The 26,567-nt window shown below is 55.6% G+C and overlaps 11 protein-coding genes across 11 annotated transcripts; 6 read left to right on the top strand and 5 right to left on the bottom strand.

Annotated features, from left to right (window-relative positions):
- Window positions 1-364: 364 nt before the first annotated feature.
- VTJ04DRAFT_2826 (uncharacterized protein) lies at window positions 365-2,737 on the top strand (the record flags this gene model as incomplete). Its single annotated transcript, XM_069360658.1, has 2 exons — window positions 365-795; window positions 865-2,737. The coding sequence occupies 2 exons, from the start codon at window positions 365-367 to the stop codon at window positions 2,735-2,737; spliced, it is 2,304 nt and encodes a 767-aa protein (XP_069221347.1).
- Window positions 2,738-2,801: 64 nt separating this feature from the next.
- VTJ04DRAFT_2827 (uncharacterized protein) lies at window positions 2,802-3,131 on the bottom strand (the record flags this gene model as incomplete). Its single annotated transcript, XM_069360659.1, has 1 exon — window positions 2,802-3,131. One exon carries the CDS (start codon window positions 3,129-3,131, stop codon window positions 2,802-2,804), a length of 330 nt encoding a protein of 109 aa, XP_069221348.1.
- Window positions 3,132-4,755: 1,624 nt separating this feature from the next.
- On the top strand, window positions 4,756-5,829 carry VTJ04DRAFT_2828 (uncharacterized protein; the record flags this gene model as incomplete). Its single annotated transcript, XM_069360660.1, has 3 exons — window positions 4,756-4,792; window positions 5,430-5,509; window positions 5,578-5,829. 3 exons carry the CDS (start codon window positions 4,756-4,758, stop codon window positions 5,827-5,829), a joined length of 369 nt encoding a protein of 122 aa, XP_069221349.1.
- A 36-nt stretch (window positions 5,830-5,865) lies between these two features.
- Window positions 5,866-7,251, bottom strand: VTJ04DRAFT_2829 (uncharacterized protein; the record flags this gene model as incomplete). Its single annotated transcript, XM_069360661.1, has 1 exon — window positions 5,866-7,251. One exon carries the CDS (start codon window positions 7,249-7,251, stop codon window positions 5,866-5,868), a length of 1,386 nt encoding a protein of 461 aa, XP_069221350.1.
- A 4,113-nt stretch (window positions 7,252-11,364) lies between these two features.
- Window positions 11,365-11,859, bottom strand: VTJ04DRAFT_2830 (uncharacterized protein; the record flags this gene model as incomplete). Its single annotated transcript, XM_069360663.1, has 2 exons — window positions 11,365-11,477; window positions 11,730-11,859. 2 exons carry the CDS (start codon window positions 11,857-11,859, stop codon window positions 11,365-11,367), a joined length of 243 nt encoding a protein of 80 aa, XP_069221351.1.
- A 1,765-nt stretch (window positions 11,860-13,624) lies between these two features.
- On the top strand, window positions 13,625-13,928 carry VTJ04DRAFT_2831 (uncharacterized protein; the record flags this gene model as incomplete). Its single annotated transcript, XM_069360664.1, has 2 exons — window positions 13,625-13,704; window positions 13,766-13,928. The coding sequence occupies 2 exons, from the start codon at window positions 13,625-13,627 to the stop codon at window positions 13,926-13,928; spliced, it is 243 nt and encodes an 80-aa protein (XP_069221352.1).
- A 2,247-nt stretch (window positions 13,929-16,175) lies between these two features.
- On the top strand, window positions 16,176-17,790 carry VTJ04DRAFT_2832 (uncharacterized protein; the record flags this gene model as incomplete). Its single annotated transcript, XM_069360665.1, has 3 exons — window positions 16,176-16,268; window positions 16,322-16,920; window positions 16,977-17,790. The coding sequence occupies 3 exons, from the start codon at window positions 16,176-16,178 to the stop codon at window positions 17,788-17,790; spliced, it is 1,506 nt and encodes a 501-aa protein (XP_069221353.1).
- Window positions 17,791-18,140: 350 nt separating this feature from the next.
- Window positions 18,141-18,950, bottom strand: VTJ04DRAFT_2833 (uncharacterized protein; the record flags this gene model as incomplete). Its single annotated transcript, XM_069360666.1, has 3 exons — window positions 18,141-18,457; window positions 18,601-18,762; window positions 18,914-18,950. 3 exons carry the CDS (start codon window positions 18,948-18,950, stop codon window positions 18,141-18,143), a joined length of 516 nt encoding a protein of 171 aa, XP_069221354.1.
- A 688-nt stretch (window positions 18,951-19,638) lies between these two features.
- VTJ04DRAFT_2834 (uncharacterized protein) lies at window positions 19,639-21,536 on the top strand (the record flags this gene model as incomplete). The annotated part of the gene is made up of 3 exons (XM_069360667.1): window positions 19,639-20,283; window positions 20,368-20,557; window positions 20,635-21,536. 3 exons carry the CDS (start codon window positions 19,639-19,641, stop codon window positions 21,534-21,536), a joined length of 1,737 nt encoding a protein of 578 aa, XP_069221355.1.
- A 61-nt stretch (window positions 21,537-21,597) lies between these two features.
- Window positions 21,598-22,813, bottom strand: VTJ04DRAFT_2835 (uncharacterized protein; the record flags this gene model as incomplete). Its single annotated transcript, XM_069360668.1, has 3 exons — window positions 21,598-22,339; window positions 22,426-22,518; window positions 22,617-22,813. 3 exons carry the CDS (start codon window positions 22,811-22,813, stop codon window positions 21,598-21,600), a joined length of 1,032 nt encoding a protein of 343 aa, XP_069221356.1.
- Window positions 22,814-23,585: 772 nt separating this feature from the next.
- Window positions 23,586-25,790, top strand: VTJ04DRAFT_2836 (uncharacterized protein; the record flags this gene model as incomplete). The annotated part of the gene is made up of 1 exon (XM_069360669.1): window positions 23,586-25,790. One exon carries the CDS (start codon window positions 23,586-23,588, stop codon window positions 25,788-25,790), a length of 2,205 nt encoding a protein of 734 aa, XP_069221357.1.
- Between the last annotated feature and the right edge of the window lie 777 nt (window positions 25,791-26,567).

The raw sequence follows: 26,567 nt of genomic DNA on the forward strand, positions 1-26,567 counted from the left end.
CAAACCCAACGGACCCCGGCTCGAGTTTAGGAACGTTAGCCGCCAATGACAGCGCCGTCTCCCTGCTTGTCCCCCCTTGACACTTGCATCCACGTCCACAGCATCAACCGCATCCATCAAGGGTCCCGTCGGGACCTGAACTCCTCCCCCACTTCAGGTTTCCCATTGTTCACCAACTCCTCAGCCCAGCACAGCATCCCCAGGAAGGCCGGCGGTTGTGTTCTTACCTAGTACCTTAATTCTCTTCCTTAGATTTTTGTTTCTCTTTTTATTGTTGCCTTTCTCTTCCAATACTACTCCCTCGCTTCCTCTCCGCCGTGTCTGCCATGCTCGACCTCGCCGCCGTCACCATCCCCGCCGCGCCATGAGGTTCTTCAGGAGAAAAGACAAGGGCAAATCCAGCCCCGACAAGGCCGCTGGCGGCCAGACCCCAACCAGACTGCCCGGCTTCGGCCGGAGAAAGCATTCCAACGCAGCGAACGGAGGAGGATATGGCTACGGGTCGACCGGCTCCCTGCCGGATCCATTGGCGGCTCGCGGCCTCCGATCTGACATCTCGGGAACCTCGATCGCTACCTTGCCTGCGACCAGAAGGTCGGCCGAGTTGCTGGCCCAGTTCCCCTCGGCCATCTACGAGCGCATCTTTGCCTTTGTCTGCCCCCATACCCGGGACGAGTCGTATGCCACCTGCGAGCAGAGCTCCGTCGAGGATACCTGCATGTTGTGCGATTTGCGCGACCTGGCGCACTGCGTCGCCGTGTGTCGCCGCTGGAGGACCGAGGCTGCGAGGCTGTTGTATGTGAATCTTTTGTCATCTGATATCCTTACGGTCTGGCTGACTCGAGCTCTTTTACTCTTCCTCAGGTACCACAGCATCCGCATCGACAGCGTCCACTACTGTGAGCTCGAAGCGATCCTTGCCGACAGGCGCAGGCGCCGGTCCTTCTTCGACCGGAACGGCGAACCCGAAGACCCGGCCCGCGCCCGCCTCAAGTTGCTCTGCCGTACCCTTCGCGAAGACCCCGTGCGCCGCGGCCGCCTCGTCCAATTCCTCAAGATGCCTTACATGCTGCGCGAGGCATGCCAGGCCGACCTCGCCCGCACCATCGCCGTCACCCCGAACCTGCACTACGTCGACCTGCCCGAAGGCTTGTTCTCGGACGACCCGGCCTTCATGACCCTCCGCCTCGAGGTCCAGGCCCGATGCCTCGAACTGCGCAAGATGACCTACGCCGCGGGTTCCGAGCATAGCTTGCAGGCCCTCGCCACCGGCCGCGTCTGGCCTAAGCTCGAAGTTCTCGAGCTGATCCGCATCGACATGGAGCCCGCCATGCTGCGCCAGATCCTCGGCTGCCTGGCCAACCTCCGCGCGCTCAAAATCAGCCACGCCGCCTCCTGGACCGATGACGCCCTTGCCTGGAACGACATGCTCCCGCCGTTCCCAGCCCTCGAGGAGCTCATCCTCACCGACGTCCCCAACCTCACTGCCGAGGGTCTCAAGGCCTGGCTCGGCACGTTGCCAGAAGCCCGCCAGTCCCTGCGCGTGCTGACGCTCAACTCCACCGGCGTGCGCACGCGCGACCTGCCCGAGCTGATGGGCTACACACCGTCTCTCAAGCACCTCTCCGTCACGGAGAGCGTCACCACCGCCCTGCCCGCCAGCAGCGGCCCGCAATCCGTCCCGCCCCTCGCCTCCGCAAGCCTCGAGTCCCTGCACTTCGACATCACCGCGGCCCCGTCCGCACCCAAATACGCTTCCGTCGCAGACAGCTACTACCACTACCTGGCCGGCTCGCTCCTCGCCGGCGCGCTGCCCAATCTCAAGGCGGTGTACGTGCGGTATCCATCGTTCCCGGACCTGCTGCTGCTCGGCCTGCCCCCGCCGGCGCCGGCGTTTGCGGAGGGCGGGGTCGCACGCCCGGCGAGCAGCGGAGGGTTGCCGCCTTTTGCTCCCCCGGCTGCGGCGAATCCGTTTGCTGGTGGTGGTGGTGGTGGTGGTGGTGGTGGTGGACGGCGTCCGCACGCGGGGTCGGTGTCGTCGCTGAACGGGATGCCCGGGTTTGGGTCTTCGCCGTTCCTTTCCCCGCAGCAGCAGCAGCAGCAACAGACGAATCCGCGGTTCAGCAGCAACAACCCGTTCGCATCCCTCGCTTCTTCGACAGGCAATAACCCCTTCGCGGCCGCAACCCCCCGGCTACCCGCAAAACTCGAAGTCTTCACAAAGGGAGACGATGACCAGCTCGGATGGTCCTTCGCCGTCGAGGTGGGCGCGGGGGATTATTACCAGCACGGCGCAGGGGCAGGAGATAATAACAGGCCTGGCTCCCGCGGCGGTGGCGGTGAGAGGACCGAGCGGCCGTTGAGCAGCTACGGTCTAGCCGCCGACGCGCTGGGTGGAGGGGGATTGGGCGGTTGGAGCCCCGGTGCCGGGGCGAGGAAGAGCGTGTTGGTTAGTAATGGGGGGGTTGCGGGTCTTCCTGGGGCGGGGAGTTCAGGAGGTGCAGGAGGGGGCGCGTTTTTGGCGGTGCCGAGTGAGTCGTTTGGTGGGAACTCTGCGGCTGGTGGTGGGGGGATGAGGAGGAAGTCGAGGTGGGAGAATACCTCGCTTGGTGGTGGGTTTGGTGGTGGTGGTGGTGGGTTTGGGCTGCTGTCTTCGTCGGGAGGGGGGGATGAGTGGCCGAGGCCGAAGAGTAGTGCGGGGGAGACGAAGAGGGAAAGGATGGATTTGTGGAGGTAGGTCAGGTACCTTAGGGAAGGGAGGTATGGGGAGGTGTGTTATTCGTTTGCTTGGCCTGCCCTGGTTATGAGCGTGGGATCGATCGGGATGGGCTTGGTATGTTTCTACGGCTTGTTTTGGTGTGGATGAGTTTGGTTGTTGGTCTGCGTTCGGTTGCATCGAGGGTGTTGGACGAGCGATTATGGGGAATTTGTTTCGGGGAATGGGTCGTGATGATACCATATCTTACGTACCGGTACTTGGGCTGCTGGAGAAGAAATTGTCTAAAAGAAAGCGGCTGGCTGGACCATTGGGATGAGATTGCTTCAGGGTTTGGCGTGTTTTCTTTTTCTATTACGAAGTATACCCCCCTTCCTCGTTGTTCGGGATAGCTATGAGATGGAGCGGAATGCATTGGCGGAATCACTTGCAAGTTAAATACACTAGTAGTGCCTATCAAGGGGCTTTTTACTACGTCTAGTTGTTATAATCGTGTCATGAACAGACATGGAAGGAAAGCGATGTGACGGCTTGGGGGTTTGATCTCGAGGTTCGGGGTTGCTTAGATGGCGTTGTTTACGTGTTTGACGGGATAGGGTCTGTGGTTCTTGTCGTTTGATGTTATGTCTGTCGTCTGCCGTGTCAGTCCTGTACCTACCTGCCTGACTTCTCTGAGCTACCTATTGAGAGGTAGATTAGTTTGTGTTCTTAGGGATGTACACAGGAGAGGTATTTAGGATCCGAAGCTGAGGTATGTACAAAGTCAGGATGTCCTCTCAACCCCACGACGTCGGTCCCGTCACAGCTCTGGGGCTGGCGGTATAACATGACTCGAATGCTCAGATCAGAGAAACTTCTGGCAATCAATCAAGCAAGCAAGCACTGCCAAATGCTTGAACCGCCCCGGCCAAGCAACACTTGCATGGGAAACAGACAATAACCCATCTTTCCTCTGTTTGTTCATCATGTATGTCCCTCCTGACCTTCGTAAGGTGCACTCACTTCCTGCGCCCGGGCACCAGGAAGAGAGAGCAGCGAGGGGAGAGGATGTTCAGATACTCACACCAAACAAAAACAGCGAGTTTCAGCAACCCATCTAAGAGATCACCCATCACCATCAACGAGGTACGTAGTGTAAGTAAGGTACTGTGTTTGACGAAAATAGAACCCAGCTTCCAGCTCAGCCACCATGACTTTTGCCACACATATCTCCCCACATACCTAGTCTCCTGTCTGGTTTGACCACCTCAGTTAGTCCATGCGCCATTCAGTACGTACTACTACTCTACTCCCTCACTTCAGTCTAGACCGGACCCCGGGAACCAGCAGTCTTGTTTACTTCCTTGCTCCCTTACACATACGTCTCTCGACTTAGGTGACCCAAGTATCGCCACCCTTGGCCGATCTGGTCAGCTTTGTCAGTTCTACTAAGTACTAATACTTACTTACCTACAGGAATCTGGTTTACCTGTGAGGATCACAAAGCAGGGAAGATAGTTGGCCGTGGTGAGGGAAGGCTTGAGTCCCCGCCTGATCGAACAATCTAGCTAGAACCATCCATCCATCCATCTTCCGTTTAGAAACGGTCAAACTATGGAGTATCTTGCCTGAAGGTCATCGGCATGATGTTTGCGCGGTAGGTAGGAAGTATACCACATCCGTGCCAGGAGTTGACTTACATCCCTGACCTGAGGTACATACCTTACCTAAGGTTGGTACCGATGTACGCTGAACCTTACATGGAGCTCATCCAGCTCCGTCCAAGCCACACATATTAGTACCTCACATACACACAGCTATACCTGAGGTAGGTATCTTACTCACCCCGTCCCGTCTCCCGGCCCGGACTTCGTGAAACCAAGACCCGTCCGTCATCCCTCTCACAGACCCGACCCGACTTCGGACCGACGACCTCACCCTCTCCGGACGAAGCCTGCCCACCATGGATGGGTCTCGGCATACGGCATACGGCATACGGCATATGGCATACAGCACATGTACTAAGTAACAAACGAGACATGTACCTACCTATGCAACACATGCGTAACCTGTGTAACAAGGAGCTGAATACCTCAGGTACCTACCTAGGCAGGTAGTCGGTCAGGTCGGTAGGTACCTGAGGTAGGTGAGGCGTCGGAAAATCGGGGAGAGAATGCGGCGCATGCGACAAGACGTGTGTGCGACACAACCACAACCACACATACATACATCAAGACAATCTAGGTGCGACAGATTATGACGTATGACGTGTGACATGGCGCACGAATCCGCCATCCTACATCGTACTGTACATGCCTCAGGCGAGCAGTAGTAGTAGTCAGGAAAGTAAGCCTCACACCAGACAAGAGTTATGTATCCATATGTAGGTGGTATTACTCCGGAATAAGTAAGGTACTAAGTAAGCGGGCTGTGTTTGTCCCTCCCCCGGTTGATCATCATCATCTACGCCTCTGACAGAACGCCAGCGCAGGACGTGGGGGCGGCGATCTTACGAGAAACACATCTGTCGAGATAGACTGGAAGCAAAGCAAAGCAGCATTGATCGATCGATCGATCTGAATCCGAGGCATGAGGCGAGGGCAGGGCATGAAAAGCATGAAAGGAGTGAATAATCACGACCAAGAAAACCAGAATACAAGCAAGCAACCAACCAAGTACGGAGGTAAACAAACAGCGAATCGACGAGTCATATGTCATCTGAGGAGACCAAAAGTGGGAGAGAGCCAAAAACGCCGGTTCCATTCTGTAATAATATCGTTTCCCATATCCAAAGGGAAATCGAAATCAAGGGGGGTATCGAAAAAAACAACTCAACCTAACCAACCAACCCTAACCAACCAACTTCCCTCTTCGTGATCCAGGCCTGTTGTTCCTGTGTGTATGTGTGTGTGGGGACGCAAACTCAAAGCAGACGACCTATCCCATCCCATCCCATCCTATCCCATAGCAGCCCAATCATGATAATCCGTGTTCATCAATCGTGTGTTGTTGGTTGTCGCGTGTCCGTAACATTTCCTTCGTTCGTAGGGAAACCAAACCCGGGTCCAACCAAACCAAACCAAACCATTACTGCCGCCCCATACCTGATCCGCTCCGCATGCCGTCACATGTGAAAGGAAAAATAAAATGAAAAACCGTGAAAACCAGCCTCAAATCATCTCCGCCGTCCTATCAACAATCACCCTCTCCCGGTCCCTCAAAGTCGGCCGACTCTTCTTCTTCAACAAGCTCAACGACCTCGCGACACCCTTGATCAGCGTCGCGGTGGGCGTGCGCGGGGTCTTGGGCGGCGCCTCACCCCCCACCTCAACGCTGCCGCCCGCCGCCGCAGGTCCGCTGGTGGCGTTGTTGTTGTTGTTTGCTCCGTACGGATCGATGTTGAGGAACGGGAGAGGAGGAGGGGGTTGATGCTTCTTCTTGGCGAGAAGCTCGGTGAGGTTGAGGCTTCGTCTTGTCGGGTGTTGTTGTTGTTGTTGTTGTTGTTGTTGTTGCGGGACTGGTGGCTGTAGGTGATCATCAGATGGAATTGGTGGCGGTGGCGGGGGAGGGAGGTGGTGGTGTGATAGCTGAGCGACGGCGCGGTAGAGGGAGAGAGAACGTCGCCGAGCGGCGGAGGAGGAGACGCTGCTGGTGGAGGGGGTGGAGGGCCGGCTGATGGGCGTGCTGGTGCGGCTGATGAGGATGCTGGTGGTGGAGGACTTGGGGTTGGTGGTGGAGAGGTGGAGGGTGGAGGAGGCGGCGGAGGAGGAGACGGCGCGGGGTTTGACGGAGGTGGTGGACTCGATGCTGGATCGGGAGGCCCGGGTTGAGGATGGTTTTGGTGGTGATGGTGTTGTGGAGGAGGAGGAGGCGGTGGTCATGAGGACGGCGCTGGTGGAGGCGGGCCGCTTTTTTAATGGTGAGAGATCGACCATCAATGGCTTGCCGGAGAAAACGACGGATACGGCACGCGCCGTGACCTCGTAACTCCTCCGCTTCGTCCTGGCTGGTGGTGGTGTTGTTGATGCTGGTGGTGGAGTGGCAGGGGATTGAGCGGTGGCATCTTCGAGGCTTGAGCTGCTGCTAGACTTCTTCTCAAAGTCGTCGTTCTCCAGGAGATCGTCGTCGTCGAAGGAATAGTCTGAAAAATCGTCGGCGTCGGACGAGGCGTCTTCTTCCGAGGACAGGTAGATATCGTGGGCAGGGTTCGTCTGGGCCAGACCCAGCTTGAGGCCGTGGTTGTCTGCCGGCGTCTTGGGCGAGCGGAGGGCGCTCTTGGCTGGGAGCGCGGGGATCTCGTCGACGGGACCCTGAGGCAAAGGCGGGCTCGAGGCCACGGTGGGCTGGGGTTGGTGAGAGTGCATCTTGTCGTCGTTATCGTTGTCGTAGTCACTGAAGCGGTCAAGGATAGGCTCGTCAAAGGAGGCCGCCTGAGCTGAGAGTGATGTCGCGCTCAGGACGCGCTTGTAAGTGTCCAGCTGGTAGTGTTGGTAGGTATTTGTCCTGTTGTCGACTGGAAGGAAGGTCCTCGTTAGGGGAGGTTGGGCCTGAGACATTGGCCTCGAGGGAGTGAGTGTTCTGGTCCGGAGTTGGGGAGACTGCTCTGGTGTCTCAGGGGAGAAGGGCGCTCTGGTGTTCTTTGTTTGGCCGAATGCCTGGACACAGGGCGAAGCTTGGCTAGCTAGTAGCTCTCTCTCTGAGAGCAGCTATGTAGCTACTGTATGGAAGGGATGGTTGGAATGCAATCACAATGGCATGGAAACAAAATACCATACCGCAGGACGAAACGAGAGAGGTTGGGTTGGTGTGGAGGGAATGGGGGCCCACGGGCGTTTAAAAACGATTCGCAGCTTGGAGTGCTGCCCAAGGGCAGAGCACAGCTCAACAAGCCCCATGACGGCTAGGCCAGGCCAGGGCCAGGGACAACGTTCCATGCTGATGGGTGGTGTGTGTGACTGGCTGGCCAGGGACGGGGACTTGAGTCAAGCGCCAAGCGGAACATGGAAGACGAGGATCATCATAACGGTCGGGCCCGCCGTCTTGAGGCTCCCAGAACCCCGTCCTGCTGAGTCCGTTAGTGAACGATGATGTGAGTTCTGCTCATCAAGGCGGAACGGAGTAACGGGTGGCTCTCGCATTGACAAGCCACAGGTGCCGGTCCCACTTCCCAACGCGACGCAACACTGCCTTGCCCTGCCCCTGTCCCATCATCTCGCAGTCTCCGCAAGCAGCAGCACCAGGGTGGATGCCAGGGCAATGCCGTTGCTGGGATCGGCCAATCCAAGCCAACGATTTTTTGTTCTTGCAGAGAAAACAGTGGGTTGACGGAGAGTGGATAGAGAGAACACTTCGAGAAAGGAAAAGATGGAGGCTGGTGAGAGAATAATACTCCGTACCTAGTCTACACAGTAAGTTCATGGCAGTGCTGGCAGCGTTAGGATTTCCTCCTTCTACCCTCTCTCAACAGCCTTGTGAACACAATATCGACCCCAACCGCCATCCTTGGTGGTGGCGTCTTGACCATCCTCGAGGACCGTCAGAGCGAGGTGATCTGTACGGCATGTGGTTGGCCCGAGGGTGGCACGTTTCAGGTCTTGGGAGGACCCCCTTCCAACATCCCAAACACCCAAACTCCAGACGAAAAATCAAGATTCTAACCGCCGAGAACCGTCCTGACGTTGGTGTCTCCATCAGGGCAAGCCCAGACCAGGCTAGCCGGGTCGAGCCTTGCGTTGGGTTTTCGCTGCTACTGGTATAGTATCTACACAGTCTGCCCTATCTGCGGAGCAGGTAGAAAGTACGGTGAAGCTTTTTCGTGGTGTCGTCCACAATGGTGTGGTGAGGCTTTACCACAGCCACCACCAAATCCGTCTGCGCGCCTGCGCCCACCTGACTGCTGAGGTGTGGTGAGCGTCCTCCTCATCATCCATCCATCTATCCCCATTTTTTCGGGATTCAGCATCGCTTCCTTCAACTCACCTTGGCCATCAGCCCACCGCCTCCATCCATCCACCCACAACTGACGGGAACGTTTCTCTTCTTTCCTGCGGTGGATGGATGCTTTCTGTCCGTTTCTCGATCTGGGCCCCTCCCCCGATGCATCTCGATGCAGGTGTCGGTTGTCCTTCTCCAATCACGCGTCTACAGCCCACCTCTTACTACGCAAACCTACAGTAGTGTCGTGCCTAGCGTCGCGACCTTGAGGAAAATCGCCACTCCCTCTCTGTCTCTTCTGTTTGTCTGTTTGTCCGTTGTCCTCGTGTCTTTCCAATGGATTCTTTTTCTTCGTCTTCTTCTTGTGACATTTCCCCTCTCTCCTCCCACGAAAATGTTACTTTGCTACTGCCAACGAAGGATCGTCGTTCCCAGGGGAGCGGGGGGAGCGTCTCCTTGATAGAAACCGTCTGCAACCCTCCCCCCACATTGCGCAGCATCACCGCACCAAGAGGGTATGGCATGGCATGTGCAGACGAAGCGAAAGAGAAAAAAAGATTTTCCTGGTCTCCTGATCTGTCGGGAAACGCCCAGCGGCTGGATTTGGAGGTCCTGCACGTCACCACATATTTTGATACTACTACTAACGCAGGTGGCTGCTGTGCAGGTCAGGAGGTGGACGACGAGGCGGCTTTCGTTTCCTCCCAACCACCAACTTTGTTGATTGACGGCGAGGGGAAGAGAGGGCTCTTCTCCAGCCAAGCAGGCCAACAAGTGCTGTCTACCGTTTTCCCTCGTGCCGTTTCCATTTGATGCGCAGATACTGTAGGTATCATTGCATCTAGGTCAGGTAGTAAACTCCGGACTTTACGCCAGGAACAAAATATTCCTGCCAGGCACCTCCGAAATTGAAATCCTCCATGACTAAGGTCAGGTACGGAGTTATCCTCCGGGGACGACTGCCTAGGTATGTACATACATGCCACGGCGGACTGATCATGTCAATGTCTAGCATAGTAATACATACGTGTCGACAGAGATGGGACATCTCATTCAATCCCGTCATCTCGGTGCAAGCTTTACCTGACGCTCGTCTCGAGCTCGACTCCCCGTCCCGTAAGTGGACATATGGTGTTAGGTTAGGGGGAGCATGAATTCGCAGATTGCCGATTCTGTTCCTGTCCCTTGTATCGATCCCGTTCCTGTCCGGCCGGCCGTCCCGCGGTGGGTTGGTTACCGGCGGGCATCCCGCGCTCCGGAGACGGAGTACGTTTCTGGTTTAGCGCGCCGAAACAAAAGAGCGAGCACCCTTCGCTTCGCACAGCATGAAGATGCTCCGTTCACTGCTAGGACGTGGTAACTTGGCTGTTATCTTCATGCTCAACTACTACTACTACTACTACTACTACTGCTGCTGCTGCTGCTGCTGCTGCTGCTGCTGCTGCTGCTGGCCCAAGCTCCTGCGGGGAAAGAGGTTGAGGATGAGTCGAGCGTTTTGATGGCGGGGCGGGATGGTCCGTGATGGTTGGTGATGGTGATAGATAGGGACAGGTTCCTCCATCACGTCCGGCTTCGCTCGCTTCGCGGGATCTACAGAGTCCAGGTGTAGGCGTAGAAACGGACCGTCTCTGGACAGCTTATCCACTACAGTAGTATTTACGCCCAGGTAGTATACAAGCGATGATTTGCAGTCGGGACGATTCGCGACAACACCCAGGCGAAGATCACAATATAATTTTAGGATGCGATGTTTGATGGTGATGGTGATGACCCGGCAGTGCGCGGGTTGTTCATGAATCGTCTCATAGCAGATCGGCCTTCTCAATGTCCCGTGGGAAGGCCAAAACACTTGAGAGTTTGGGACGGGAGTAAATAGAGGCAATAAGCAGGACCAAACTCTTGGTGGTCTTCTGACGTCAGTTGGTCCGTCGTTCCATGGCTGTCAGAGCTTCCAACTCAATAAACTGCAAAGGCAGGACATATCTCGAGCCCCGGTCACACAGTTTGGCCGTTGACAGTTGCATCATGGTCGTGGTATCAGCAATATCAAGACATCGGCATGGAATCCTTCCCCGTTGTCGATGTCGATCAGTGTCTCGGCGTGGTTTGACGTTTTTGCTCCTCAGCCTTCGGCGCGGCCTTGTGGCACCGGAAATCACGTCTCCGTTTTATTCAACTCCGACGTCTTGATTCATCACGCACACATACATGTTTCTGCACTTCTCGGAGCGAGGTGATGTGAAAGTTGCATTGCAGACTTTGCCGTGTCACCTTCAAGAAACGCAAGACGCCTACTTAGGTTGAGTATGCTGCGAGGGTGGGTTGTACATACATCCCTATGGAGGTCAGGCACATATCTTCAAATTGCTTTTTTTTTGTTTCGATTCCCGCGGCCTCCATCTCTGACACCTCCTGGAGATCATATCTGGAGATCATACATACAACTAAACTTTAACGTTTATCGCTTTTGACATGCATACGCTAGTCACATCCGTCGCTTGTCGAGTTCTGTACCCAGCCCGACGGTTGGAAATGTTTCGGTGTTTTGTTTGACGTCTCAGATTCTCTTGGCCCCGAAGGTGATCCGGGCGCTTCTCCCGTGACAGGTGACAGAGCACACCATCACGAACGCTGGTTGGAGGGGCCATGCCTGATGAAACCAAAATCAAGACATGTCTGTCCCTCGTGGCAAAGTGGACGTTGGTCTGGGCGCGTGGCTGCTGCGGGGGAAAGGGTCACAGACCTCGAAACACGGGGCGGGCGGTGTCGGCTGCTCCAGCTGGTCCGCTGATCTTCCTTGTGGCGTCCACCGAAGATGCGGCTGATGACGGTCGGTGGATGACCTCGACTGCATGCCGGATTCGGCGCAACTTGCACTTTTCTTTTTTCGGCTCGTTTGAGGAATGAGTTTGGCCGTATGACTTGCAGCCCGAATCAATCGGCGACAGAATCTCCGGGCATGGATGCAGAAAGGCCCGGCGTGAGAGATGCAAACTCCAGACCGATGCCATTCCCGCTTCTGCTCTGCACTCCGTGCCTGAGTTATCCGCACGAACGACGAACGACGGATGGTCAAGCAACAAAACGGCAAGTCACCGACCGGCAGGCGAGTCGCCCCTCCCTCCCAGCCATCCCAGTTCCTGGCGGTGTCTGCTGGCTGGCTGCAAGACAGCTGCAGCACGGCAGCCGACGCCAACCCTGATGGTGGTTTGCTGGCCCGGTATTGCCATTGCGTCATGAGATGTGCGCCGCCGAGGGGAAAGGTTGTGTTGCATGGCGCGGGTGTTGCTGCTGCCCTGCGTCCTCCAACAAGATGGAAAAAGGACGGCCGTTCCAGGTTGGGCGAAACCGGGCTCCATCCCCCCACAAAAAAGACTTGACCAATCAGACACGCCCTTAGCGCGTTTCTAAAAGTGTTTCGCCAGACGGTTCGCTTGAGCCCGCGTTCCTTAATATCATTGGCGGGAGGATCGTCATGCCCCACCTCCACTACCGAAACGAAGTGGGGCCCAGAGAACCCAAGGGCAAACCCAAACCCTGGAACCGGGACAAATGTTGTGCCTTTGGATGGCCCACCACGAACACCACCACCAGCAGTTGTGAATGTTTGGTCCGGGACTTGCACCAGAGCCGACGACTGCTACCGTCTCATGATGGGCGCTATGCGATTGCTACAGCACTACCGATTGCGAATGCAACAGCAGCAGCACTAGCCAGAGGCGACGACTAGCCAGCGCGGGGGAAAGTGTAAACATCGACAACATCCGCTGCTACCAGGTACGGAGTAGTAGGTTGTTCTCTTACAAAGACAACGCCAACAATAGCAACAAAGGCGATCTTACTACGTAACGGTTGATTCGGCACTTTACCTAAAGCATCCGCCGCTTGCTTACCTACTCCCTATACACTGATGAAACTCACACGGCACTTGAATCGTGGGGAAATGCGACGCACCCCAGGATCGGGAACAACCAGCTATCAGTTTGGCCGGTGCCTTGCGTCGCCTCCAAACTTTACACAGGTACCTGAGGTAAGCTCGGGAGTTTTGTTGTTTCCTGCCTTGTGTATCATAGTAAGAAAGCTGCAAGAAAACCTCTTCATCAACCCGGATATCTGCTGCCGCTCTGAGGCTCAGCGCGGCACAGCTCCCGTCAAGCTACCCGTCTGCTCCTCAGGCAGCACAAGGTGCTTCAATTTGATGGCGGAGCTGAGAGAGTATCCTAGTATGTACTACGGAGTGTAACTTGGTCTCCTCCGATCTCGGGTCCGTCCGTCCGGGGACTAGAACGGACCGGAGCTGTTTCATCCCATGGTGAGAATGCACTGCAGCCTCCCAATCCCGCAGACTTGCACAGTAAGGAACACAAAAAACTCATGCCGTCGGAGAAGGGAAGTGGTCGATGTCGTCGACGATGCCCGAATCAGCCACGAGGCGGGGGCTGGGGGAGTCACCGGCCGATGGCTGTGCCGGTCCATCTGCCGATGCTTCGGACTTCAGCTCCTTCAGCCGTGCGACGAACTGGTGCTTGCGTGAACGGGCGGGAGGAGCAAAAACGCTGGCGACGGACATCAGGTCGCTAGGTACATACCAGAGGCACCTAACGTTGGAGAGCTACACACGATTTTTTTTTTTGCTCTGCAAGTCACGACGCATCATCGACATCAATTTTTGCCTTCTTCACCGCCCGCTCGGCTCGCGCTAGGCGTAGTTCGGACGCATGTGCCTGTCCCGCCATCACGGACCACCGCGCGGCACGGAGGAAGATACCCCGGAGCTAAAGCATTCCCCCACCTAAGCAAGAGTTACTGTATGGTAGTTGTCGCATATGCCGTGCCAACTTTCTGCTTCCGTACCACATATCTGGGATAGCTTGCTTCTCGTCGCGCGTCCCTCACTGGCGGCAGAGAGAACTAACTCTCCTCCGCGGCATGACTTGCATGGTGGTCGTTGTTGGTTTGTTTCGTTTCATCGCGAACCCACGTCCATGGACGTCCATGGGGCTTCCCCCGGCGTCTTCTCGGTTCCGGTCTGGGGAGGACCGGACGGCGGGAGAGCAAGGCATCCCGGCGGAACGGTTGGTAGCATAGCATAGCTCTTCCCAACGCCTTTTACCTACCCGAGACTTTTTGGATCAGGCCGGTCCGCGAGGACGATCCCGTCGCCGCGATCCCACATCCCGTAGGATTACGGACCCCAAAACGAGGAAGCGAAGCGGCCTTCATCGCCTACCCTTACCCAGCCGGGCAAGGACTGGATTGGACTCTCGTCCGGAACTTTGGGGATAGGTGCTATTACTAAGTCTTCCGTACTCAAACCTATGTGGCCAGCAGTTGATCGGCATAACTGCCGCAGTCCAGGTTGTTGTGTTCGCCCGTTGCTGAGCTATGATAGCCAGAAATGTACTGAGTAAAAAAGACGACTTGAGACCTGCCCGGTTGGGTAACCGAGTCAACAATGGCCAGGGGGGAAGCTCTTGTTTACCCGACGGCATAAACCACAACGCCGGGCCATCCAGGCCTTACCAGATCTTTTAGCAGATACTGGTTATAGACCGTGGAAGCTTTGGCCAACAAGGCCGGCGAGGAGGAATTTTTGTTGAGTTCTGACTCTCTTCTCTTGCGTCAAAGTGAACAACTTGGCCTGTTCTGGTGGTCATCGGACGAACTCAGAGACCTTCTACCTCGATATCGGGAAGAGAACGGAAGATGGCTTATGGGTAACTACGCCACCTTGGGATAGGATGCTCTTCACAAGTCATAACGGCATTACTCACAGAGGCCGGAGTGGCATGAAGGTTTTACATCATCAAGCATGCCGACGGTCCTGCATCCGACAAGGCAGTGACTGAGATTGGTCGCTGCCTCTGAGCTCCAAACATGCCCAATGACCACACCCGACAGTCTCCATTCCCCTCATCCTCGACAATCCTCAACTTCACTTCCACGTATGAATAGATGGCATGAGCATGCATACTTTCACTAGAAAGACAAGCCACGTTGTTTCGTCAAACTTGTATCGTACGTTTGTTGCTGCTGCTGTTGTTAAGTCTCTTGCCCGGGATCTTGTCCGTTTGGCTCAGCCCAAAAATAGACTTGACTTCCAGGTTACTAAGTACTGGACGCTGGGCCAGAAGCTTCGATGCTTAGATACCCAAGTGCACAGCCGCCGCCTCACAAACTTTCCATAGGAAAAAGGATCATGTGCACTGGTTGGTTCAGCGAGCCAAACATTGGGGCGACTGAGTGACGTCGATGCCCAAGTCAACAAAGATGCCTTGTGTCACATTCATTCCTGGTTGATACCTACCAGTGTCCGTAGCCTCCCTCGTTGTATGTACACTGTTTTGTTTCGTGCTGGGTTGTACTGTGATGGGGACCCAGAGAGACAGCTTTTGGGGCAGCACACAGTCAAGACCTCGGTGTTTGAGAAGAGTTACGATCGTAAGCTTTTCTGTTGCAGATACATGACTGATGTTAATAGGGCGTAGGTTTGACCAGAGTCTCCTCTAAAGACACAGAAGAGGAAACACCATGGACTTTTGCGTACCACGTCTTCTCGAGCCCAGACGTAGCCCTTTCAACCGAAGTGAAGCACATGGTATAACGTACGAGATGGGAATTTCCCCTTGTCATTGTTGATCTCGAGGTGTTCTCACTCATGAAGGCTTCCATCGTCGACTCTGTTCCCGCGACCTCGCCCTCGGCCGTCCGGGAGTTGTGGTAAATCGGACACAAACTTTGGTCAAATGAAGTCTGAGAGGAAAGGGAGAAAGTTTACACTTCATACCTTTAGGACGAGGATAAAGAGGAGAGTTTATTATTCTTAGGAAACTCCTTTGTGTGATGTCACAGGTGGATTAAGGATGTAGATGATGTTCCTTCTATGTCCCAGTGTCAGTCAGAATCAGCTGGCGTATTCCGTTGATGACTTGAGACTCAACGAAGACCTGGTGATTTTACCGACTCTTGGACTTAATAAACCTCAAGGTAGTTGTCTTCCTTTTGCTTCATCACAAGCCTGAAGTAACCATGGATGTCCGTTTGCTCGTGGGTCTGCTCTGGACAGCCCATCTATCAGCTGCTTGTTCCCGTTTGCTCTGCTCGGTTGTACAACACACCTGACAGAACCAAGACGTTAACTCTCACTTAGACTATTGTCAGTTCTGGGGTTTTGGACGAGCAAGAATAGAAACCCAGTCTCTATGGCAGAAAATGTTGAGCTGTGGAAGAGAAAGCGAAGAGTGTCTTGTGCTTGCATCCCAGTCGCTGCCTCAGGTACCTACAGGTTGGCACAATCACTCAGTCGCCGTGTGTTTATTTGTGTCTGTTTGCCGTGCACAATTCTCTGTCACAGGAAGGTTCTTTCCCAAGCAGAATTTGATCTCTGCACTACAAGCAAAGGAAGGAACCTGGCCACGTTTTCGCCTCTTCAACCTCTCTCCGTCCTCGTGTCCACATTTCGGACCTGTCTTCAACAATCCTCGGCAATTGGCTGATCTTATCTTGACTTCCACGTCCCCATCCGAGATATTTCCGCGACGACATCATGGGCGGCTGGAACAAAAAGAACAAGAACGACACCAAACCGCCTCCTTCCCCTCCCCCTCCTCCGCCGCCGCCCAGAGACTGGGCCGTCACTGTCTGTCGTCCCCATCCTCCGGTCAAGCCCACCATTGCTAACAGCTACATCAGGTCCATCTCTCCATGCCGCTCTTTGACCATGGATACAAGGAAGTCGACCCGGCTTCTTCAGCCATCAAGGACATGTTTTCGCTCCTCGAGGAGGAGTACGACGCCGAGATCCGACCCGAGGTGTACAACGAGGATGTGGCGATTACCATCAAGACCATGAACCGTCCCAACGCGAAAGCCGTCATCGACTCTCTCAAGCGTCAACTCAGATCCATCCCCGGAGAGGAATCCGTGTGGCATCCCCATGTTCTGATCCACCCTCCCTCCGTCGGAAAGGACCAATTCAAGGCTACACTCTCGCCCATGGAGATTGGAAGCACAAAGGGCAAGCGAATTATTCCCATGGGAACTCCGAACCTGCTGGATGTTGATGATGGCGACGTCGCTACTGCCAAGATTGCCTACAAGCAGGCATTGGAGAAAACCCTGGATCAAGTCGGCGCCGTCCTGAGAGGCGTCAACACCGGAATGGCCATGAAGATCAGTTTCGGGACACTCCTTTTGACAGCTTGGCCGAAGGGCAAGGAGGAATATAACTTCGCTGAGCTTGAGAACATGGCCTCGCCCGGTGGCAAGGCCAAGTTTGAGTTTAAACACCAGTTAGTTTCCCAATCGTCGCATTACCTTCTTGGTTCGGATATTGACAGGTTTCTAGAGTCAACGAGGCTGCTGCCAGGAAACTTGTCGGCCTACTGAAGAGCAAAAATGGGTTACCCGAATCCGTGCAAGACTTCATGGAGAACTCGGCAGAACAAAAGTTCTTTATTATATTTGAAACCAAGAACCTGCGCGCCGAAAGCGAGCTCACCTATTTCGACGGACAAAAGGCATTCCAGGGCGCCGCAAAGGGACCAAGGACTTTCGTTCCCGGTGCAGTGCAGGAAACGCCTCTTGAGAAACAAAACAGGGTTGTCGAGATCATCACGGCGTGTCCAGAGATGCGTCACGACTGGGCTGTTGAGATCCTCAACAAGGAAGCTCAGAACACCACTCGCATAGCCACGCTCAAGGCCTCGGATCTCCAAAAGAACATCAAATTCACCGGCCAACAACTTCCTCACGGCTTTCCTGTCCTGACCATTAACAACCGCTTCCTGTCTGCCAATAACATCTCCAAGGTCGAAGGGAAAACACAGTTTCGGTACACGCTCAACTCTCGCTACGAAATTGCCGTCGACGTCCTTCAGGAGTGGGACCTGAGCGCCATCACCAAGGCTGCCAACGGTGTCTCGGCAGCTAAACCGGGTATCAAGGCCGCCGTCTCCTTGTTCAGCCCAGATTGGGAGTTGGAGGACATGCGGGCGGGGGTTGAGGTGCCGAGGAAGTGGGATGACAGCTTCGGGAAGCAGTTCTTTGACCCGAAAATGAATGGCGACGAGGCGCCCGAGCCGGTGCCGGGGACAACCAAGGATCCGGTGGCGTTTTTGATGCTTTGGGTGGAGTGGATTCTGAGGGCTCTGGAGGGTTAAGAGCATGAAGGATGGCAAGACTATGATGGGAGGAGCTAGCTGTGGGGACGGAGACTGTAAGGACCTGAGTGGGTGGGGTTTGTTGAGACGTATTGGGATCTGGAAGTTGTTGATGTCGGATTATGTACCAGACCTGTCGAGAAGCATGGTTCAGTGAGTGATCTGTGAGAGTCATGACAAATCCCCTGTATGTACATGTAGTGGGCACTTTGACACGATGTGTCTGCTGAGATCAAGCTCTCACATGGCCAGGAATGATCCCGCATCGAGGATACCTAGAGTCAAAACTGAGAGAAAAATTCTTTGTATTACCCAGCCGATGTGCCAGACCTAATCTATGACCCCGGCCGTCATGACGCCTGCGCCCCGGAAGCACTTGCAGCTGCACCTGCTGCTGCCGGCCCTTGTTGTTGCGCCGCCAACACCTTTTGCCGCAAGACCTCCTCGACGACGCGCAGGTTGTTTGTCTTTGCCTGGACGATGCCCTCGAGCCCCTGGATGTTGGCCTGCAGCTCCTTGATCTTGGACTCGTAAAACTCGGCGGCCGAGGCGGTGGACTTTTCCACGTAGAAGCCCGTGCCGACGTCGACCAGCACGCGGTCCGGGTCCGACAGCTTGCCCTTGACGTAGAGCGAGTTGGTGAGCGGTACCAGGACTTGTTTGTCCTCTGCGAGTCAAGGAGGTAGATAGATGATGTGGTCAGTGAGGAGTTGGGTTGGTGTGTGTGTATGAGAGAGATGATAATGACGGAAAAGGGGAAGGGGAAGGCAAATGAACAAAACAAGCAAGCAAATAAACAAACAAACGTGCTTTCAAACGAGGCCGAGCCTGATTTTACAATGCGCAGGCACTCCTTGAACTTGGACTGGGCGGCGGCCAGCTGGGCGTAGGAAGAGGTGAGGTGCTCGACCTCACCGTCGAGCTGTTTCTTGACGGCGCTGAGTTGTTGGGCGCTGAGGGTGCTGAGGTCGACTGTGTATGTGTGGTCCAAGATGTGTTAGTTAGAAAGGTCAGAGTGGATGAAGAAGAGACATGGAATGAGAATTGACTTGATATGAGTGAGAGTGAATCCATGGTGGTGTGTGAACTAGGGGATGGGGATGAGGCGGGGGATTGAACTGACCGGCCTCGGATGGCTTTTCTTGTTGTTTGCTGGCCATGGTTTTGTGGGAAACTAGCTGGATTTGGGACTTGAGGTCGAGGGGTTGGTTATATTTTGTTGGGGAAGCGGAGTCGCAGATTTATAGACCAGACTCGGTGTGAAGTTGGAACTTGTTTGAGTGTTCAGGTTGGTTCCTCTCCTGACTGCTTGAAGTGTGAAGAGAGCCCCGCCAAAGCTCTGTCGTTGGTCAAGGTGGGGGTGGGGCTCAAGCTCGGAGCTTAGGTGATGCGGGGAGCTTCAAGCAACCTTGGGTTCACCTTGAACTGATCTCAGAGATTCCACCAAGATTCCATAAGGCTCGCCGTGGTAACCGATTTAAACTCATATTCAACATCGTTTCACACTCCAAGCACTTAACCACTATTTACGCCTGTAAGGATCTGGTGAATCTTTATTTACAAGCTCTACGAGCATACAGGACTCCACTGGACATCCTTAAACTTAAACTCGGTCTCCAAGTTTCCGCTTTGCTCCCATCTTACTGTCATCACTCAATCCCAAACCCCTTTCTTTTCATCCAACTTAGTTCTGTGTGAACCGGGCACTCACCTTCTCAACCAAATCACCACCACAGAACATCACGATCTTCACTTATTGGAGCAACAACCCATACCACCTCCGGCCTACCTCAACCCGCAAAGTGCTGTACAATAGTGCAAGACTTCTAGAAAAACAAGCTAGCAACCATGCCTCCCCAACTCCCTCCCGGAGTCCGCATCCAGCAGCACTCCCCCTCCCACCGCGCCCTCCACGCAACCAGCCCCTTCCAGCCAGGCGACATCATCGCCACCTTCTCCGACCCGCTCCTCGCCCTCCCCGACGGCGCCACCATGCGCACCACCTGCAACTACTGCCTCAAAGTCCCCTCCCCTCCTTCACCACCCAATGCTCGATCTCAGCAACAACAACAACAACATAACCAAACATCCGACAAGAAAAAGCAAGACCAGCCCCCGCAACTCCGCGCCTGCACCGCCTGCAAAGCCGCCGTCTACTGCGACCAGGCCTGCCAGCGCGCCCACTGGAAAGCCATCCACAAGGCTGAGTGCAAGATGTTTACGCGTATCCGCGAGCAGGCGGGCAAGGAGTGGCTGCCCACGCCGGTGCGGGCGGTGGCGCAGGTCTTGATGCGGCTCAAAGGCGGGGATAAGCAGGTGCTGGAGGCGTTTGGGAACGAGGGTGAGGGTCGGTTGCGCGGGAACGTGGACCAGTTTCAGCAGTACGAGGTGGCGTGGAAGGATATCGAGCTGCAGGCGGCCGCGGCGGTGGTGTATGCGGGTTTGTTGGAGAAGGAGGAGACGCTGGTGCAGGCGAGGGAGGTGTTGTGTAAGGTGAGTGAGTGAAGAAACGGGGGATGATAGGTTTAGGTGGTACCTAAGTATGGATAAGAAGTTGAGATGCTGATGCAAAGGCAGATCCAAACCAATGCCTTCAACCGTTCCGATGCCGACACAGGAATGGGAGGCATCTTCTTGGATCCCGGCCTCGCCATGGTCAACCACTCATGCGTTCCCAACGCCTTTATTGGGTTCGACAGGCGGACGGCCACGTTGAGGGCAGAACGGCCGATCGAAGAAGGGGATGAGATCACTATCTCGTATATCGGTAGGTTGTTGCATTTCCTAAGATGCAATCATCGTTGAGAAATCATTGCAGGTCATTCCGGACTCACCAGTCTGCAGACTATACCCTCCCCCGAGCCCAACGGCACGAAGCCCTCAAGCAGTACCACTTCCAGTGCGAATGTTCCCGTTGCAAGGACGACCTCGACGTCTACGACGTCTGCCAGAACTCACCGACCCTGTCCCTCAACGCCTTCAGCATCCAACCCGACCTGGAAAAACTACGCAATCCCTCCGTCGACCGGAGCAAAGTCACAAAGTCTGAAATCGAAGCCATCTACAAGAAATGGCAGTCTCTGGAAACCCCCGACGGCGAAAACGAAGAAGACAGACAACTCAAGCTGGCCAAATCCCGCTGGGAGCTCTGCCGCCCTCTGGTCTCGGCCGGCATGTGGGCCGTCGAGCCGTTGCCCGCCACCATCCTGGCCCTCGCCACCAGCTGGCAAACCAGCTACAAAATGATCGTCTACGCCCTGCCGCTGCTGTGCTTCCTCGCCACCGAATGTGACCCGGTCAAGTACGTCGCGCCCTTCACGCCGTGGCGCGTCAAGGGGCTCGTGGCCATCGCCAAAGTCATGGCCGTGACGGCCGAGTTCACGGCCAGCGGGGCGCTCGCCACGCGGTGCGCCCACGAGGGCATCGTAGGCACCCTGGCCACGGCGGACCAGGTCACCATTTGCGAGGCGCTGCTGCGCTTGGCGGTGCACCACGGCAAAGTGGGCGCCGCGGAGGAGTGGGAGGTGCTCAAGGAGGCCGAGGCGATGCTGGAGGATCTTGAGAGCTTGAAAGGGCGGGAACGCGAGTCCGGGCTCGTGCGGGCGTGGGCGAAGGATCCCGAGGGGGATCCGGAGAGTGCCGCGTTTGTGGAGACGCAGGTGATCAAGAAGATCAAGACTCTGGCATCGTTCGCGGTGGAAGGGCTGGAAGCCATGTTGGCGGGCAAGATTCCGGTCAAGAGCTAAGTTAGTGAGTGAGTGATGAGGATACCAATGCAAAGCTTCTTCGTTGTTTTGGCCCGGCGATTTAAGGAGCGGCCTCGAACTCGAGAACTTGGGACGTCGTGCTATCCACCGCGTAGGCGGACTCGGCAACTCCGGGGTTGTTGCATTCCATGCTTTGTTCAGTACCAGTGATTTCGGTGGTTGGATGGCCGATATTCTCCGTTTGCTCGAAGTCTTGAGTGTGCAATTTCTGCTTCTTGGAAGGGGTCTGGATGTCCGAGGATGCGCCCCGTTTCTTCATGCCACCTTCGGAAGGTCTCGGAGAAGTAGCAGTAGAGACATCCGCCGGGTCCGGGGACGCCAACGCGGCCTTTGCCTGCTTGGTGGCGGACTTAAACTCCACGAGCTTGACTCGCAGCTGGTCTGCCCGGCTGGTTAACGCGTAGTCGGCCTGCGTCTTGTTGATGAAGTTATCGGCCGGAGCAGTCCCGTCAAGGCACTCCCAGATCTTTGCAAGCTCCGAATAGATGCGTCCCAGGTGGCGGGTCATCTCGATCTCAACGGCGTGTTGGAGATCGGCTCTGATTGACTCCATGGGCAGCAGTTGGAGGTAGTCCTTGGGAGACTCCACCGCCTGTTTGCCGGAGGAGTCACCTGCCTCGCTGGCGCTCTTGTCGTTGCTGGTTATGATCGGTTTGGACGACGGCTCGGGGACCGCGGCAGCCGGGGCTTTGAGTGTCAGTTCACGCTGGATTTCGGGCTCGACCTTGGTCCCGTCGTCGTCGAGAAGCCTAGTTGAGGGGCGGTGGAGGAGGAATTGGTCCCTGAGAAAGTTGTTGGTGTTAGCCCCAGCGTTTTATGACCAGGGAACTACGTACTTGATATACAGGGGATGCTGCAGTTAACTCACACGTAAAGAGGGTGGTTGGTTGGTGTAGCCGCGCAGCGGAAACCGATGAAAGCGCGGCACTTTTTGTTTTTGCACAAGACCTCATTGAGCTTGCTGGACGGCAGGTCAGCAATAAGTACATGCCTCCCAAGTAGAAAGCTAAACGGCGAAGTCATCAACAGTCAATCAGTCCCAGATGTAGGTAGACAGACCATTTCTCAAGCAAAGTCCCAGGAGGGCCCCGGAGGATCTTGGACTTGCGTCCCGGGACGACAATGGGGTCCTCGGGAAGGACAATGAGAGCGAGGTATTTGCCGACTCGGATCCAAAGGTTAGGGAAGCGGTTGATCATGGTGCAGCATTCGCGACATTCGCCGCAGATGGTGGGAATGGTTTGCATGATTGCCATGTTGGTTTGAGTTGATGATGGGGTTCTTGGTTGGGTTGGGTAAGTTGGGTAGGTAGGTAGGAAAGAAGGTTGGAAAGTGAGACGGTTGGATGGAGAGATGGATGATAAGATTGAAGGAGAGAAAGTGCAAGAAGGTTGAGGTTGAGGAAAAAAGGAAAGAGAGGAAGAAGTTGAGGAGGAAGAAAATCGGGTAGTGAGCGGAGGTTGAGTTGGAAGAGCGAGGTTGAGAGGATCAACTTTTTGGAGAGAAGCGAGTCGGGTGACAGGAAAAAAGGAAAAGGGAAGATGAAGGAAGCACCATTTTCAAAGATTGAACTAATGAACCAATTCTATTTGAGCAAGATAAAATCCGCGACAAAATTCATGAGCTTTGGAAAATTTGTCCATGGCTTTCTGACTCCATGTTGTGAAATGGTCAATCATATGGAGTACACATCGAGGTTGTTTACATGTTCAGGAGTTGATGTCAGTGTTGACATGGCCGTCAAGGTTCGCATTCACGAGCCAAGCAAGATCGGATGGACCCACCTGCCCCACCGAACAAAGACCCACATTTCAGGGAGCTTGGCATGAAATTTCATCGGAAAGTTCCGAACCTTTCACCTTCCGTCTCATTTGTTTCCATTTTTGTTTCTTTCTTGCTCTCTTTCATCTGCTTGTTTCACAACCACACCCTTCCCACCACGACTTGACATCATTGTTCGAGTCGGCTTTGTTTTCCGCCATGGGAAAGAAAAGGAAGAATAAGTCCACCCGGGGAATCGCCGCCGGCATGGCCACTCTTACAACCGACGCCAGCGACGGCGTCCCTGATGAGTCGGCCAAGGAAACCCCAACGGCTGAATCCACCGGCTCGCCTCGCACGCATTCATCAACCGAGACCTCAGGAAGCCTTAAGAGGCCTAGCCCCCATGATGTCGACGGTGACGACGGCGGTTGGCAGACCATTGAGCGAGGCCGCCCGGTCAAGAAGCATAAGAAGATCCCGGGCGTCGACTCGAATCGGTACCCGGCGATCCACTTCTCCCAGCAGCACGCGAGGCTACAGGCTAAGATCACCGTGGCGTCACTGCGCGACTTGATCCTGTACATCTTCGCCGACGGGCCCGCTCCGCAGTGGGTATCGGTGAAGCATCGGCCAGAGTTCCGCAAGATTGTCACCATCATGGTCCCGGGGCTGGAGGATGCCATGTTCAAGGAGAATGTCGACTTTTCTGTTTACAATAATCTCACTCCCGAAAAGGCTCTTGACCGGGCCTCCACGTCGCCCGACGACTACTATCCCCGCGAACTCAAGAAGGAGGCCCTTCCTCGGCCGTTGCAGCCCTTTGCCGACATGTTCCCGCTTCTCTGGCCCGTGAGGGCACCTGGCGACGACAAGCATGCCAAAATGCACTCGCCGGTTCAGGCCATGCTCACAGTCCCGCTCAAGGACAAGAAGACAGGTGGTGGCGGCGTCAAGCCCGTGACGGATCCTCACGGATGGAAGGACGAGCGGACCAGGATTACCGAGTTTTTGGCTTCTCCGGAAGAGTTGTTAGAGCACAACTTTCCGAAGCACCCAGCCTTTTTCAGAGACCCTGCCAAGCGTGATGCTTTCCAGGACCCCGAGGGCTGGGTTCATACCAAGGTCGAGAAGTTTGAGGACGGGGATGTCCCCGAGGCGGAGATCGAGCAAGGCAGCATCACGGCGGGACGCAAGATTCTTGCGCTGGATTGCGAGATGTGCATGACGGGTGAGGCCGAGTACTCACTCACGAGGATAAGCCTCATGACGTGGGACGGCGAAGTCATCATGGACGAGCTTGTCAAGCCCGACAAGCCCATCGTCGACTATGTGACGCGCTTCTCGGGCATTACCAAGGAGATGCTCGACCCCGTCACCACGACGCTACGCGACATTCAAAATCGCCTTCTCGATATCATCGACGCGCGCACCATTCTGGTGGGCCATTCGCTCGACTCAGACCTCAAAGCTCTCAAGCTGGCGCATCCGTTCATCGTCGACACGTCCATCCTCTTCCCACATCCGCGAGGACCGCCGCTCAAATCGTCGCTCAAATATCTCGCCCTCAAGTTCTTGAACCGCGAGGTCCAGAAGGGCGACGGCACCAGCGGCGGCCACGACAGCATCGAAGACGCCAAGACGTGCCTCGACCTGGTCAAGAAGAAGTGCGAGAAGGGCAAGAACTGGGGCGCGGGCGAGAACCAGGGCGAGAACCTATTCCGCCGTCTCGCCCGCGCAGGCACGGCCTACCGCGCGACCGGCGGGCCCGCGGCCACCGGCGGCGTGGCCGTCGGCAAGACGAGCGCGGCCATCGACTGGGGCGACGCCACCCGCAGCGCGTGCAACGGCGCCACGGTCACCATCTCGTGCAAGTCGGACGCCGAGGTCGAGGCCGGCATCCTCCGCGCCGTCCGCGGCGACCCAGACGGCCTCGAAGTCCCCGGCGGCGGGGTCGATTTCGTCTGGGCCCGCATGCGCGAGCTCGAGGCCCTCCAGGGCTGGTGGAACCGCAACAAGCTTGCGCCGGATTACTCGGGCCCTGGCGGGCCGCCGCCGGTGGAGGAGCTTGCGGACGCCAATACTACGCCAACAATACCAACCGTTGCCGCTGACGGCGACGGCGACGGCGACGGCGACGCAACCACCACCCCACCCGCAGAACCAACCAACTCCTCCTCTTCTTCCACAACCTCCCCTCTCGAAATCTGCCTCACCAACCTCACCGCCCGCCTCCAGCGCATCCACGCCGCCCTGCCCCCTTGCACCGCGCTCATCGTCTTCAGCGGGTCCGGGGACCCCCGCGAGATGAGCCGCCTTCAGGCGCTGCACGCCCAGTTCCGCCGCGAGTACAACACGCCCGGGTCCAAGTGGGATCAGCTCAGCGTGCAGTGGACGGACCGGGAGGATCAGGCGCTGCGCAGGGCTGTGAAGGCGGCGAGGTGTGGGATTGGGTTTATTGGGGTGAAATAATCTCTTATTTCCAAAAGGCAGAACAACAAGTAAGCGTGCGGTGAGGGAGCTACATGTACAGACGATGTGAGAGAGCTGTGGAGAGGGTATTGTCTGGTTGGTACACTTGGTAACCATGTCCATACATACATGCCCTGGGTTATAGCGTTGTATGTATTTTGCGCTGTGTTGTGCGTGTTTATTTCGCAGGGCACCATACGCATAGACTCCCATGGACGAGGTTGGCGTTGGTTGGTTGGGTTCACTTCTCTCAAGCAAGACACAGCCGGCATTTCCTGCCGCTGAGATAGAGAGGACCATACAGCACCTAATTGTCTGCTGTTGTTTGGTGGGTGGATGCTTATTACCAGCACGACCGGCATGTCCCGGGTCCCTCAGGTATATATACCTACCTACCTGCCTACCTGCTTCATCGTCGATGCTTGTCTAGAGTACCTTAGGTAGGGAGAGATGGCTTCTGGCGATTTTGGTGCTGGATGGTGGTGTCCTCTGCCAGACGTAGGTCCATACATGTATCGACCGTAATACCTGTCTGTTCTGTGCTTGACATATTTGACTAAAGTCCAGAAGTCAACCCAGAGGTCATCATGTTCCTCCGTCGGAAGAGGACACAAGAATATGACGAACCCTCAGGTACATACCATCATTGTACTACGCATATGGCTTATATATGCCCTTGCTGGCCATCCATCATGCTTACCCATCATGTCCTGGAACAAACCGTGAAGACAACGACAACAAAAACTTCAATCTCTCCTCCCACCCAAAGACAACCAA

The sequence above is a fragment of the Mycothermus thermophilus genome (genome assembly GCF_041956435.1).
Source record: "Mycothermus thermophilus strain CBS 625.91 unplaced genomic scaffold VTJ04scaffold_2, whole genome shotgun sequence".
Lineage (NCBI taxonomy): Eukaryota > Fungi > Ascomycota > Sordariomycetes > Sordariales > Chaetomiaceae > Mycothermus > Mycothermus thermophilus.